The sequence below is a fragment of the Ranitomeya imitator genome, chromosome 9 (genome assembly GCF_032444005.1).
Source record: "Ranitomeya imitator isolate aRanImi1 chromosome 9, aRanImi1.pri, whole genome shotgun sequence".
Classification (NCBI taxonomy): Eukaryota; Metazoa; Chordata; class Amphibia; order Anura; family Dendrobatidae; genus Ranitomeya; species Ranitomeya imitator.
In genome coordinates this window covers 113,969,954-113,986,357 of record NC_091290.1, presented here as the reverse complement: position 1 = coordinate 113,986,357, position 16,404 = coordinate 113,969,954, and the positions used below count along the sequence as shown (strand labels likewise).

The window sequence follows — 16,404 nt, the reverse complement described above, 5'->3', positions numbered from 1 at the left end:
ATGTCACCTCTAGTAGTTCTGTTCTTTTGCCCTTCATTTCAGCACAGCAATGGTTAATCGTTTCTGGATCTGAGTTGCTGATGACCCCATCGGCTATTTAAACATAGATCTTGCATTCATAGCCTGGTGATCAAGGTATTTCCTTCCCGACTACGTTTGCTTTTATTGTTGCTTTTGCCATTAATTGTTCTTCCATTGTTCCTGACCATGTTTCTCTCTAATCCTTTGATATCAAATAGAGTACTTGAAGTTCTACTCTTTCCTGTGTACCCTCCGCTCCCATTCTCTGGGCAACTGCATCCCGTCGGACCTCCGCGCACCTGATCACGACTCTAGTCTTTGGGAACCCTTATGCTTCGCATTGAAGTTCCAATCATAGTCCCCTTTCTATTTTCCGATAGTGGAAGGGTCAGAGCCAATCAGACTGTGGCGTAGAAGATGCACTGTCTGATACAGGACAGGTCAGCACCAAACGGATTGTGGCGTAAAAAGATGCACGGTCCGATACAGGACGGGTCAAAGCCAATTGGACTGTGGCGTAGAAGATGGTTGCTTCGATAGAGGACAGGTCAGAGCGAATCGGATTGTGGCGCAGAAGATGCACTGTCTGATACAGGACGGGTGAGTGCCAAACGGATTGTGGCATAGAAGATGCACTGTCTGATAGAGGATGGGTCAGTGCCAAACGGATTGTGGCATAGAAGATGCACTGTCTGATAGAGGACGGGTCAGTGCCAAACGGATTGTGGCATAGAAGATGCACTGTCTGATAGAGGACGGGTGAGTGCCAAACGGATTGTGGCGTAGAAGATGCACTGTCTGATAGAGGACGGGTGAGTGCCAAACGGATTGTGGCATAGAAGATGCACTGTCTGATAGAGGACGGGTCAGTGCCAAACGGATTGTGGCATAGAAGATGCACTGTCTGATAGAGGACGGGTGAGTGCCAAACGGATTGTGGCATAGAAGATGCACTGTCTGACAGAGGACGAGACAGTACCAATCGGATTGTGGCGTAGAAGATGGACGGTCCGATAGAGGACGGGTCAGAGCCAAATGGGACTGTGGCGTAGAAGATGCATGGTCCGATAGAGGACATGTCAGTGCCAATCGGATTGTGGCTTAGAAGATGCACTGTCCGATAGAGGATGGGTCAGAGCAAATCGGATTGTGGCGTAGAAGATGCACTTTCCAGTATATGACAGGAACCATATAATACAGATATGGTGGAGAAGAGGACCAATAAACAATTGGTACAGAAAATTTGATCTAGAATAGGGGCGATCATCTAAAAAAGGTTTTCAGATTAGGTTACACTGTAGATACATACAGGTCTAATTCTTGCACTCTACTTCATGCATCTTCCAGGTTAATTTGTTTACCAATTCAAAAAACAATGGCAATGTTGTAGAGGCATTGGTCTCGTTATAGCAGATGTATGTAGAAGATGTAAGGACCTGCAAAGGGTGGCATTATCTCTTTACTGCCTACTAGAAGGAATAAACACTATTGCTCTAGTTTAGACCTCAGCACAATTTAGACCAAGTCGCCAACTGTTTGTTAATTCATACATTGTGTGAACAAAAATGTGGACTTTTGGACTGCAATTCGCGGGTTTATGGAATTAAGCTGGGGTTGGCTAACAAACATTTATTACCTACCCACATGATACATCATGATCCATAAAAGCTTCCACCAACCATGAGAACAGGGGTCGGCCATCTCCTTTGGCCCCAAAGTCATTGAATGAAGTGGTAGCGCAAACAGGCGACCATTCCTTCATGAGAAGTCGGCCGGTGTGCCTCATTTGTATGATCGCTTAGGACCCCATCAATGGGATGCCCAATGACCCCACATTTATCATTTATCTAGTGGATGGGTCATAAATGTGATTTGCGAGACATACCCTTTTAGTGTTACAAGTGGATGGTGGCAAACCTACCCCCTGATCACTGGAGCACAAATTATATCAACTTTGACAAAATCACTTGTCTTAAAAGGGGGCTGTCCACTACTTTTCCATGGATCACCTATTCATTGGGATAGGCCATCACTATCAGATCGGTGGGGTTACGACACTCGGCGCCCCCACTGATCAGCTGTTTCCAAAACACAGCTCCGTCAACTGTACAGAAGCCATAGTGGGATACTGCAGATCCACGCCAATATATTTAAATAAGTGAAAATGCGCTGTACTTGCCCCCTGGCACCAGAAACAGCTGACCGGTGTTGCACCAACAATGACCTGATATTGATGACCTTTCTTAAGGAGGGTTTATCAATATAAAAGTAGTGGACAACTCTTTTAAGGCCTTCATACATAAATGACTAAAATTGGCCAAACTCTCAGACATGGTCCAGATTGCATGACAGCCAAATTTTTATAGGGTACTCCTGTTCTCAGATTTAAGCAACAAATTTAAAAAATATATATATCTATTCTTTTATGTCCTGCAGGTAGACGCTTCTATGGAGGATCGTGCTCCATCGTATCTGGCTGATCGCATAATCTGACTCTCTGATGGCAATTCGGTTTTTGCTAAATGAAAAATATTTGCGCTTGTTTGTCTGGACAAAAAGTCAATACTGCAAACAGTGCGAGCGAGCGAGAGGCTTATTTTTTAGTGCATGAGCAACAACTGTAGCACAGGCGGAATAAAACGTTGAAGGCTACATCTCCTTTACTGCAGACAAGAACCTCACTAAGAACAATAAATAATTGATGTGACCAGGGATCCATGTGCGGATACAGCTCCGGCGTTCCAGAACACATTGGGCAGGTACGGAGAACATTCCGACCGGACAATCCGCTCCATCCTGTCCCCCCAAATGGTGTCTGTGCTAATTATAAGTTTCAGCAGTTCCAAAGAGACGGAGAACGATAGAAGAATACGTTCCGGAGACAAACCTAATTTGCTGTGATGAATTGTGTGCATGCTTCGCTGATCAAAACTGCAGCTGAGACGTATTATATTTAATGATCTAGACATTTCTTGTAAAAACACTCAGATATATATTGTTATGTCTGGATAAGCAGCCGAGCTTTATTCCAAGAGAAATCAAATAAGTGAAGGATTGCAGGAGGGAAAGCGGCACAGTTCTTCTTTTCCAAAACAGAAAAATGCTTTTGCCAACGACTAGAAATATATATATTACTCTGGGGCCCAGGATCCAAATCTAAAGCCAATCAATCATTATAGCAGCAACCGAATCTATAGACCAGGTGTGGTGAAAAATACGATATTCAATCAAAGTCCTAAAGTCAAGTCAACCATACTCCCAAAGTGAAAATATGCCATTTAAAGGGAATCTGGCAGTAGGCTCCACCTTCCTAAGCCGTCTATATGGGCACGTAGGTCATAGAAAGTGGAGTAAAATGACACCTTGATAGCGGAGATCTAATGTCTTATTCCAGAGAAATCCACGTTTTACTTAAATGAGCTGTTAAGATCTATGGGCCGGACCTAGATCTCCCAGAGAATCTGTCTCCAAAGATTATTGTAAATGAAAGTAATGGCTGACAGTCTGCTCTTTTGATCTACATGTCTCACACTGGTAACGCCTCCTTTCATTTAAAATAAGCTCTGGAGGCAGATTCTCCGTGAGATCTATGTCCGGCCCATAGATCTTAACAGCTCATTTACGTATTAGGAAAAAGGTGGATTTATTTGAAATAAAAGATCGGATTACAGATATCAAGGCATCATTTTACTCAACGTTCTATGACCTACATGCCCATATATACGGCTTAAGTGGGTTGATCCTACTGACAGATTCCATTTAAAGGGATATTCTCAAGTTTGTAAGCAAGGTGCCATCTATAGGATAGAGTATAATATTCTGATCTCTGGAATCCACACTCATTTCAAGAACCAGGCCCTTGGAAATGGAGCTGTGGTTATACGGACTGCTGCCACTCCATTCATTCTTATTGAAGTGCCAAAGACCGGCTGAGTGCAATGCTTGCCAATCTCTGATGGTTCCAATAAGAACAAATGGAACAGCCACCACTCCATTCACAAGGGGATCAGATCCGCGCATTGATGGGGATCCAAGTGGGCAGACCCCCAGCGACTGGGAAGATACAGTTCCGTCCATATATATTTCGACAGACAACATTTTTCTAATTTTGGTTCTAGACATTACCACAATGAATTTTACACAAAACAATTCAGATGCAGTTGATGTTCACACTTTCAGCTTTCATTTGAGGGTATCCACATTACAATTGTATGAAGGGTTTAGGAGTTTCAGCTCCTTAACATGTGCCACCCTGTTTTGAAAGGGACTAAAAGTAATTGGACAATTGACTCCAAGGCTATTTCATGGACAGGTGTGGGCAATCCCTTCGTTATGTCATTCCCAATTAAGCAGATAAAAGGCCTGGAGTTGATTTGAGGTGTGGTGCTGGCATTTGGAAGGTTTTGCTGTGAAGTAAACATGCGGTCAAAGGAGCTCTCCATGCAGGTGAAACAAGCCATCCTTAAGCTGCGAAAACAGAAAAAACCCATCCGAGAAATTGCTACAATATTAGGAGTGGCAAAATCTACAGTTTGGTACATCCTGAGAAAGAAAGAAAGCACTGGTGAACTCATCAATGCAAAAAGCCCTGGGCGCCCACGGAAGACAACAGTGGTGGATGATCGCAGAATAATCTCCATGGTGAAGAGAAACATCTTCACAACAGCCAACCAAGTGACCAACACTCTCCAGGAGGTCGGCGTATCAATATCCAAATCTACCATAAAGAGAAGACTGCATGAAAGTAAATACAGAGGGTTCACTGCACGGTGCAAGCCACTCATAAGCATCAAGAATACAAAGGCTAAAAAACATCTAAAAAAGCCAGCACAGTTCTGGAAGAACGTTCTTTGGTGATGAAACCAAGATCAACCTCTACCAGAATGATGGAAAGATAAAAGTATGGCGAAGGCGTGGTACAGCTCATGATCCAAAGCATACCACCATCTGTAAAACACGGCGGAGGCAGTGTGATGGCTTGGGCATGCATGGCTGCCAGTGGCACTGGGTCACTAGTGTTTATTGATGATGGGACACAGGACAGAAGCAGCCGAATGAATTCTGAGGTATTCAGAGTCGCCATACTGTGTGCTCAGATCCAGCCAAATGCAGCAAAACTGACTGGTCGTCGTTTCATACTACAGATGGACAATGACCCAAAACATAAAGCCAAAGTAACCCAGGAGTTTATTAAAGCAAAGAAGTGGAATATTCTTGAATGGCCAAGTCAGTCATCTGATCTCAACCCAATTGAGCAGCATTTCACTTGTTAAAGACTAAACTTCAGACAGAAAGGCCCAGAAACAAACAGCAACAGAAAACCACCGCAGTGAAGGCCTGGCAGAGCATCAAAAAGGAGGAAACAAAGCGTCTGGTGATGTCCATGAGTTCAAGACTTCAGGCAGTCATTGCCAACAAAGGGTTTTCAACCAAGTACTAAAAATGAACATTTTACTTAATATTATTGAATCTGTCCAATTACTTTTGGTCCCTTCAAAAACAGGGTGGTGCATGTTAAGGAGCTGAAACTCCTAAACCCTTCATCCAATTTTAATCTGGATACCCTCAAATGAAAGCTGAAAGTCTGAACTTCAACTGCATCTGAATTGTTTTGTTTAAAATTCATTGTAGTAATGTCTATAACCAAAATTAGAAAAATGTTGTCTCTGTCCAAATATATATGGACCTAACTATCTCTTATCCTTTGTATAGGGGATAAATTCTAAACGTTACAGTACCCTTTTTAAGTGGTATCCCCTGGTCAACATTGAAGTCATGTCCATAACCTGCACGGTCAAGTGCCGTACATGTAAGCATCTCTGCTGGCGCCAGCGTATGATTACATTGGTGAATTATATGCTTGATCGGTACAGAAACTTGTAATCACCAGGTAAGTGGAATTCTGGTTTTCATTTTATATTCCTTACCCTTAAGCCACTTTCTTAATAAAGGGGTTGTCCCATATACAAAGTTTCTCACCTATCCCCAAAATAGACGATAAATGCATAATCACCAGCGATCCCAAAGTCCAGCGTTTGAATGGAGAGGTAGGAAGCATGTGCGACCACCACTCCTATAGACAGTCAATGGAGCAGTGGTCGCACATGCTCAGTAATGTTTAATTCATACAGGGAACTCTATGACCCAATGTTTTCATGGTCATGGGGACCCCCGCAAAGTTTAGGTGCAGCGGTGGTCGAGATAATGGCCAATTTATGGTAGAAAGTTGCTCTACAAGAAGTTTCCAGCCTGAAAATGTAACCAGAAATCCCCTAAAAACATCTGTATGGAGAAAATGAAGAATAGTTACCCCACGTGACAAGGAAAGTTAGACTTTTACACTCATTATTTCAAGAATTGTCTCTTCCAAGGTCAAACTTAACTTAAAAACCAGAATTAAAAAGAGTGGAGTTGTAAGACCCCGACACTTCCAGCTCATTGCCATATTCTGGCCATATTATGCTGAGATATAAGCGGCATACTGACAATTAGAAATCTGAATTTCCAGCTCGCTGAAAGCTGATATTTGCACAGAATTGCTATGTGTAGCTCTTATGAAATTAGCAACCGTGTAATTAAGAATGCTAATTGGGTAAAACAGTTGGCCATTAAGACTATAATCAGGACACTGGTTTATAGTATTTACCAAGTTGAAAATAGAAGCGGTGACAGGATTTCACTGGCTCCAAACCAGCACAAAACCAACTACTTCAGTTTGTTTTTCCCGAGTTTTCGTATTACAGAAAATGTTCTCAGAAGTGATGAATACTATGACTCAAAGGGAATAAAAAAAGACCTATCTGTTGTATCTGATTTTCTACTAAATGTATTTTTTAATTTGCAATTAATATTTTTTATTCCTATAACAATCTTGATTAAAGATAATAATCATGCAATTTCCACATCGGCCACTGGGGTCATTTTATACTCCTACTTCCTGTTGTTTCAGGAAATGCGCATGTACATTAGCCACAATGGACAGACATGCATCTAATGAGCGTGTGTAAACGCAGGGGGCGAGCAGGACCCACCACTCACCTTTAGCAATTGGTGAATTCTATTTTATCACCAGTATATAGAGGTGTTATTAGTGATGGAAGAATCGATTCACAGGTCTCCAATCCATCATGTCTGTCTACTCATGCCCGTCTACTTATTTCCCTGCCAGCCTTTAATCTTTCAATGACCGGTCACGCTTCTCTTTTCCCTTGCCAGAGATTCTATGCAGGGGTCATCTCTTCAAAAGGGGCCACGCATGCACAGATCTCTAGACAGAGCTTGCCCCTCAATATGCGCATGCACTGCCAACTCTGAAGAGATGACTCCTGACCATGATTCTCTCCAGGAGCCAAATCATCACCCAGGGTAGTCTCATCAAAAGGGGCAGCGCATGCGCAGATTTCTGAAGAGAACTTGCCTGTGCATGAATGCCAACTGAGAAAAGAGATGACTCAAGGCAGAGATTCTTTGCAGGGGCCAAATCACTGCCCGGGATAGTCTCATCAGAAGGGGCCACGCATGCGCAGATTGCTGATGAGAGCTTGCCTGTGCATGCGCTGCCAACTGAGAAAAGAGATGACTCAAGGCAGGGATTCTTTGCAGGGGCCAAATCACTGCCCGGGATAATCTCATCAGAAGGGGCCACGCATGCGCAGATTGTTAGGCAGGTTTCTTCAACATCTTCAGGAGCTCACTGCATGTGACGACTCAAGGCAATGAATTGCCGCCTTCGCAGAATCTCGGGCAAGTGAAGAGAGATCAATGATCTGTCAAAGACTGAAAGCCGAAGGCAGATGGTGAAAACAGGAGACAGGCATGAGAGCTGGAAGTGCAGTGTCCGCCCACTGCACTTGTGATTGAACTGTCAGAGATTGATTCACTACAATTTCCCGACTACAAGAAAGTAACGCAAATAGGTATGCATCTAAATTAAAGGGCCCTTACAAACATACCTTAAATTAGGGCTCAAATTTCCCATTAACAGGTTCTTTTTAAAGTAACAAAAAGCAAACTTTCTTTGCCATTGCAAACAATTATCACTGGTGCCTTTCTCGAACTCACACAGGAATGGATGGATTCAGAGGTTAATAAAAAATTGGTCTTTAAAATCCGATTCCAGCAAAGTTATTATTTTTTGAGAAAATGGGGCTCAAGTTTGACCCCCTCTATACATATGAATAGAAGAATCTGATTGAGTGAGGAAATATGAACAGATGAGGTTCAAGAATAAAATGGACAGACCGGCGACACTACTGAAGATCAGTAAACATTTACCAATTGCGGTAGTTTAAATGTCAGTTTACACAGGCAGACTAAGTGGACACGTTTACACAGGACAATGTGCTGCAGAGAATGAGGATCTTTTTTTGCTGCACAAAAGATCATTTTACCATCAGGTGATTGGCAGCCTGTTTTTAATAATGACTGTTGATGATTATCTTGCAATGTAAATGCCTTTACAGTTGCATCTCTTATCTAGCGTAAGGGGCCAAGAATTATTATTATTATTATTTATTATTATAGCACCATTTATTCCATGGCACTTTACATGTGAGGAGGGGTATACATAATAAAAACAAGTACAATAATCTTGAACAATACAAGTCACAACTGGTACAGGAGGAGAGAGGACCCTGCCCGCGAAGGCTCACAATCAAAAATATATATTTTATCCTTAAACTCCCTTTCCTTTTAGTGATCTGGGCTCTTGGGTGGATTACTCAATTTCTTTAAAGAAAGAATATAGAAAAACTACATATATTCATGTGTATAATAATTTTTCCATTTACACTCATTCTTCCATGTATAATTTGGGGATTCCTCACTTGTACCACCATTTCTTAAAAAATCTAACTTACGTGGTAACGTAGGGATATGCCTCTATATTGTGAAAAGCATTGGCAGTGACATGGTGCATAAAATGGCCACCACCATCAACATATTTGGCATTCCTGATCATTTCCATAATTTCCCACGGGATCAATAAAGTGTATCGTATCGTATCGTATCGTATTTCTAATCTCTATTTCATCTTTTCTTTTATCAATTTAATCTCATTCAATTAGTCAAAAACCCTGCTCTGCAGTGATGAAAGGCAAGTACCCAGAAACAGCAGTCTGAACTTGGGCATCTCGATTAGGTAATAGCCCTAATAACAAGGCTGGTTACCGAGTTGGACAAGATAGGTGGAGGGATAGCGATAATTTTGGGATCATTTGTAGCGGGTTGGACAAGATAGGTGGCGAGATAGTGATAATTTTGGGATCATTTGTATCATGTTGGACAAGATAGGTGGCGAGATAGTGATAATTCCGGGATCATTTGAACCAGGTTGGACAAGATAGGTGGCGAGATAGTGATAATTCCGGGATCATTTGTATCATGTTGGACAAGATAGGTGGCGAGATAGTGATAATTCCGGGATCATTTGAACCAGATTGGACAAGATAGGTGGCAAGAGTGATAATTTCGGAACCATTTGGGACATTATAGTATTAGATGTTGTCCCCCTATCTTTGTGCTGGCATATGGGCTATACTATAGGAATTCAAATGTACAAGTTGTTAAAGACAAACACAATGGTGCTATAAGAGTACTTATCTTACATTTTGTTTATGCCTGTGCAGCTAAATACATCCATTAAAAAAGGTCACTGGGCCAAACCGCGTGCCATATCTATGGTGCACAGCAAAAGAATTAATGGGCTTGTATTAGCTATTATTGCAAGAACATGGATGTCTAGTGGGGGAAGAAGGGCTGGATGCTGAAAGCCGCTTCCAGACGAGTGAATACAGCAGAGTGCCTAATCTCCTAGGAGAATCGCTAACACAGGGCTCACTCATACGGATTAACACCAAATAAGAGGAGTAGCATGTGAGGTGAACGGAGACACTTTTTGTTTTGTGACCGATCGACGCGCCATCCCTGTATTGGGCTGATGTACAGATGATTTACCCAGACTTGATCTCATTCTAGAAAGGAACCTGCTGTACAGATGTCAGCTGAAAAACAAATCGGCATTAACAGACCCCGTGGGAACATTACCGTGCCGTAGAAGTGAAGCCGTCACTCGGCCTCAATAAGACATTACTTTTAACAAACAGAACCGGTAAGGCATTCTCCTGTTGGGCGTCTACTAGGACGTGTGCGACATGGACACATGAGGCAATGCCACCATTACGCAACGTAGTACATTTCCTCTTCTTTGTAGGACGGTACAGGGGACACCTATGTCGTGGCAGTGTTATGGCGGACTCATACCCGCGGTCATACACACTAGAACCTCTGTCAGAAGACCTACTCGTGTGGAACAGGCTCTCCTGACTCTACCATTGGCAAATATCATGGGAGAGAAGGATTCGTTATGTCAGACTTTGGTTTCTACGAGTGTCAGGCAACAAAATATTTCCCCATTGCATAATTGACCATGAAGAAAGGAAACACCCCAAGATTCGCAGGTGTACTACGTGTTTGTCGTCCGCACCGGAAGAAATGTAAAATCCAGAATGTAACAGGTGCAAGCTGGGTATTATTCAAACAAGAGACTGCGCGTTTCGACCCTGAACCAGTGCTTCCCTCAGGGAAATACCTCCTGTGTCAAAGGGGTTTCCTACTTTTTTTCCCAAACACTTCCCTTTTTTGTGGGGGGCAAGGGATGTTATGTTCACCTAATTAACCCGTTGCAAAAGCTTCACACTTGTTCCTTACCAGTTTTCCATCCACCTCTGCCATTCTCTGTAATCTATAAAGCCAGAGATGTCAATCAAGGAGGTGGATGCAAAACAAGTGCGTGGGGAAAGTATCCTGAATGGCTCAGCCACGACGAGCGAGCATCCCAGCTTGGTTTGAACAGTCATTTTGTGCTGACAGACTCGCTTTAGGTATACCTATGTGAATAGTTATGTGTTGTGAATTCTGCTCTTGGGTTCCCTCCAGTGGTTGTTGGTGGGAATGCAGTTATCTCTGACTCGCAGTCCTGGCCAGGTGTATCGGATGATTACAATTCTGACTGGGATATTTAAGTGTGCAGGATTCATTAGCCCTTTCCAGTTGTCAATGTTTCTTGTGAAGTGTTGGATCTCTGCCTGGCCTCTCCTGCTTATCTGCCAGTTCAGCAAAGATAAGTGTCTGTTTCTTTTTCTGAAGCACACATGCTGTGTGCTTATTTTCAGTGCTGATCTTTTGTTTCTATTTTTCCAGCTTAGACTGTGTCAGTTGTTTTTCTCAGTCTGGTTGGATTCTCTGGAGTTGCAGATATACTCTCCACATCTTTAGTTAGATGGTGGAGTTTTGTATTTTCTGCTGTGGATATTTTTGTAGTATTTTTATGCTGACTGCTTAGTATCCTGTCCTGTCCTTTTCTATTTAGCTAGTATTGGCCTCCTTTGCTAAGCCTGTTTTCTGCCTGCGTGTGTCTTTTCCTCTCCAATTCACAGTCATTATTTGTGGGGGGCTGCCTATCCTCTGGGGGTCTACTCTGAGGCAAGATAGTTTTCCTATTTCCATCTTTAGGGGTATTTAGTCCTCCGGCTGTGTCGAGGTGCCTAGGTTTTGTTAGGCACACCCAACGGCTACTTCTAGTTGCGGTGATAAGATCAGGGTTTGCGGTCAGTATAGTTACCACTTACTCCAGTGAAGGTTTTCATGCTGCTCCAAGGCCACCTAATCATAACAGTTATGGTGGTCTCACGACAGAAAAATCTAAGTTTTGAACTGCCTGGTGCAAGTGGCCAGGAGATGGGGAATTCATGGGAAGGGAGCCCGGCTCCCCGTGTTGGGTACCCCCAAACCCTGTCCCTCAGCTTGAGTGCGAGCTCCAGTGGTTTCCTGATTGCAGGGTAAAGCCATCATGAAAAAGTCAATGGAAAGTGTTGGGGTGTACTCAGTAGAGATCCAGAGAGCGGCCATGATGGGATCACATGTGGAGCTTTAAAGAGTGCCAGGGGAAATAAAGCTTAGGGACAACATCTGAAGCCTAAGTGACTGATCGTGCCACCGAATCTGGTACCTATATAGCTCTGATTACAAGAGACTACTATGAAGATTTTGTGGAAGAATAATGTATCAATCAATTATATGAACCTAATGCATCCCAAAAAAGAAAACTGGATAATGCTTGGCCTGGAAACTGCAGACCATAGTCCTATACTTGGTCCCACAACGAACGAAAGTCCTTTACTTGGTCCTATACAGAAATAAAGTCCTATACTTGGTCCTATTTAGAAGGAAACTTTTATACAGAAAAATTTCTATACTTGGTCTTATAGAGATTGAAACCCTATACTATATAGAAGGTCCTATACTTGGTCGTATAAATAAATAAAGTCCAATATTTGGTCCTACGCAGAAATAAACGCCTATGTTTGGCCCTATACAGAAATAAAGTCCTATACTTGGTCCTATATAGAAAGCCATATACATGGTCCTATAAAGAAAGCTCTATATATAGCTCAATTAGGAAAGTTCTGTAAAGAAATTCCTATACTTGGTCCAATAAAAAAGTCCTATACTTGGTCCTATAAAGAAAATCCTATAAAGAAAGCCCTATATTACATCCTTTAAAGAAAACACACACTAGTTTTTCCTAGTAGCCCGCTTTCTCTGTTCTGAAGCCTTTGCATCATCTTCATTCACTCCTACACGGAGTTATTTAATGCCGCAGTCCGTGCTCGCACCAAGGTGCACATTTATTTCCGTTTTTGTCAAACATTTTGTAATAACGAGAGGATTTTAGGTGGAGAAGACCCACAATCATGGTGTAATCATCAGGAAAGTTTACCTGAAGCTCCGTCTGGAAGAAGAACTTCTGCGGGCACTGGGAGCAGTCGTAGATTTTATCCTCTTGCCCATGGACCGCAAATATGTGTTGCTGCAGTTTATTTGCCTGTACAAAAACTAGAGATAAGAAGTAAAATCAGACATCGCCTCCCATACTGGGAATATCACAACGTATACTGGCTGCTGGGCCTGGACTGGTCAAAGAAAGGGCAGAAAGTACCGCAACGATCGGGAGCTTCAAACCATGAGTAAAATCGGAAAATTTCTTTTTGTTATGGCATCCCCTACCGTTATTTATAGAAAAAAAGTCCACATACTCATTAAGGGTTTCTCAGTATAAATATATATATTTTTTGTAAAGCTAGAAAAAGCTGTAAAACAAAAAAAACAAACAAACATGGCCACAGAGGCGAGAGATTGGCTACAGTGGTCATATAGGTAAACTGTACATGATTAGAAGCAGGGGCTTAAAACAGAGACTGACTGGAACCACAGGAACAGCTGGAGAGGAAGGAAATAAAGACATAAAAAATATTTATGGGATACATTTTTTCCAAGTTGGCATAGGGAAACTTACAGACCTGGGAAATATAATATACAAAGAATCATAACAGAGAGGAAAAAAGGAGGAGAGAACGCTTACTTGTAGATGACATTTGTTTTCACACCATGCATTTGGGAGTTTGTTACAGACTCCGGTGATACGCCACCACAAAGTATTTAAAGGGAAAAGTGTCACCAGGAAATTAGAGGGGGTGAGCCGTGACTATCAATTATTATGAATAATGGATTCTGTGTTATCTACTGTATAAAGTGGTGTTACCCATCATTATCATATCGCCTGTAATCAGAATGATGCAAATAGCTCCTTCACTGAGTTCCTTTCCTCTTCCTCCAAGTAGGAAAATTGCATGACCTACATGTCTCCTTACACCAACTTGGCACTCTATACAAGAAGAAAATGTACCACTTAGACCCCATCAGAGGCTTTTCACCCAGCCAAATCAGTTCCCCGGCTTTGCACGGTTGAGGGGCACACACCCCAAGACTTGTGTCTGCAAATGGAGCTTCTGGCTTGGCTTCTCACACTAAGTCACGTGGCAAAGTCCATTAGTGCCACCTATTAAAGGCAGTAATCCTAAAAGTCAATATCGACCCATTAAAGGGCTTGCCACATGTTTGAGGAAAGGAAGAGAAAAACAAAAATTACATTTGCAGACACGTGTTTCGGGTGCTTGCACTTCATTAGAGCAACGTATGAGTTCTGATTTGGGTGAGAGGCCTCTGATAGCTTGTTTAAGGGGTAAAGTTTCTCCAACATCAGCTCAAGCAGACTTATAAGCCATGAAATTCTCCTACTTCCACTGGGTAGCATGACAGTTCCTGTCCGCTTCCTCTCTGAAGAGGTTATTTGCATGTGTAAATTCCCAGGGGAGAATTACATGGCCGATACGTCTCCCTGCAATGACTTGGTGCTCCCAACAATTAAACGTCACACCGTAGAGAATGACAGAAAGGTATCCTCTTCTGTACAGACCAATTGAGTCTAGTATTTTAGGCTTAGTGGCCACTGAAAATTTGCAACATTTCTTAATCATAAAGTTCTGAAAAACGGCAAAAAAAATATAAAAATATTATCAAAAAGTTGTGAAGTATTTAACATAACCTGCTTTAAGGAATAGCTAATTTTCTGATGACACATTCCCTTTAACCCCTTCACGACCTTGCCCTTTTCCATTTTTGCATTCTCGTTTTTCGCTCCCCTCTTTCCCAGAGCCATAACTTTTTTATTTTTCCGTCAATATGGCCATGTGAGGGCTTATTTTTTGCGGGACAAGTTGCACTTTTCAACAACATCATTGGTTTTAGCATGTCGTGTACTAGAAAACAGAAAAAAAATTCCAAGTTCCGTGAAATTGCAAAAAAAAAAAAAAAAAAAAAAAGTGCAATCCCACACTGGTTTATTGTTTGGCTTTTTTGCTAGGTTCACTAGATGCTAAAACTGACCTGCCATTATGATTCTCCAGGTCATTACGAGTTCATAGAAACCAAACATGTCTAGGTTACGTTTTATCTAAGTGGTGAAAAAAAATTCCAAACTTTGCTAAAGAAAAAAAAAAATTGCGCAATTTTGTTACCCGTAGCGTCTCCATTTTTCATGATCTGGGGTCGGGTGAGGGCTTATGTTATTTTGATCGCCCGTTATTACATTTTAATGCAATGTCGCGGCGACCAAAAAAAACGTAATTCTCGCGTTTCTAATTTTTTTCTAGCTACGCCGTTTAGCGATCAGGTTAATCCTTTCTTTATTGATAGATCGGGCGATTCTGAACGCGGCGATACCAAATATGTGTAGGTTTGATTTTTTTTATTGTTTTATTTTGAATGGGGCGAAAGGGGGGTGATTTAAACTTTTATATTTTCTTTATTTTTTTCATATTTTTTAAAACATTTTTTTTTAACTTTTGCCATGCTTCAATAGCCTCTATGGGAGGCTAGACGCTGGCACAACAGGATCGGCTCTGCTACATAGCAGCGATCATCACATCCGAGCCGCGCGGCCGGAAGCACCGGTTAAATGCCGCTGTCAGCGTTTGACAGCGGCATTTAACTGGTTAATAGCTGACATGTCCCGGCTTTGAGGTAGGCTCAGCGCCGGAGCCCACATCAAAGCAGGGGACGCGACCTCCGCTGTAATAGTACGGCGGAGGTCGGGAAGGGGTTAAGGATTCTCGATTATCCTTAGACTAATATTTCAGGTTCTACCACTGGAGCAGCTTGCTACAGTAGGAAATTGCCTAAATGGAAAATTCCCCAATATTCTGTTTTCAGAATAAGACCTTGGTCAGAAGTCTTAAATGCCTTAAATCCTGGCCCAACCGCCGGTCTAATCTGAACCAAGAGCATTGTAGATCATTATCATTTCAGATCCCCGGTGAAATGACTCAGACTGAACGTACGGTTACACAATCCAGAATTGTTGAGGATTTCCCGTTTGGATTTTTGGGCAGAAAATCAGCTACAGAATAAAGTAGCTGAAAAGCGTCTTGAACTAATCTCATGAATGTGCTGCGGAAATTTTCAGCACAGAAATCCACAGTTTTAACATCTGCAGCACGTCAATATTTTTGGCACATTTGTTACAGATTTTACATAATGAACTTAATAGGGGAGCCAAAGTCTGCAACAAATCCAAATTGTTGTGAATTATGCTGCAGATTGCCCATCTAAAAAACAAAAAAAACTAGAAAAGCTATGTATCAGAAGCAGCACGTCATCAGTTCTATGCGTGAAGGGGGCTGGCTCATTCAAATTACCAAGCCTGCCCCCTCTGTCTATGCATCGACACCTATTGGAGTGAGCCAGCCCCCTTCACACACAGAGATGATGTAGTGATACAAGTAACCACTGTCTGGGAGTGTAACTTTTGGGGTCTGATATCTTTAGATAACTGAACTATATTAGTATATTGTACACATTGCTATTCCAAGCATATTATATAAGGATATTTATTTTAAGCAGGACTACCCCTTAAAGGGGTTATCCAGTGCTGACGATGACATTATAATCATGTATGTGCCCACACCTCCAGATCGTGGGACGTGT

At 42.1% G+C, this 16,404-nt stretch overlaps 1 protein-coding gene across 1 annotated transcript in view; it reads right to left on the bottom strand.

Moving 5' to 3' along the window:
• ZNF423 (zinc finger protein 423) overlaps positions 1-16,404 on the bottom strand; it is a 280,738-nt gene that overhangs the window by 14,862 nt on the left and 249,472 nt on the right. The window contains exon 7 of the mRNA XM_069738512.1: positions 12,800-12,915. Within this exon, the coding sequence (XP_069594613.1) occupies positions 12,800-12,915 (116 nt within the window). The remainder of the gene's footprint in view (positions 1-12,799; positions 12,916-16,404) is intronic.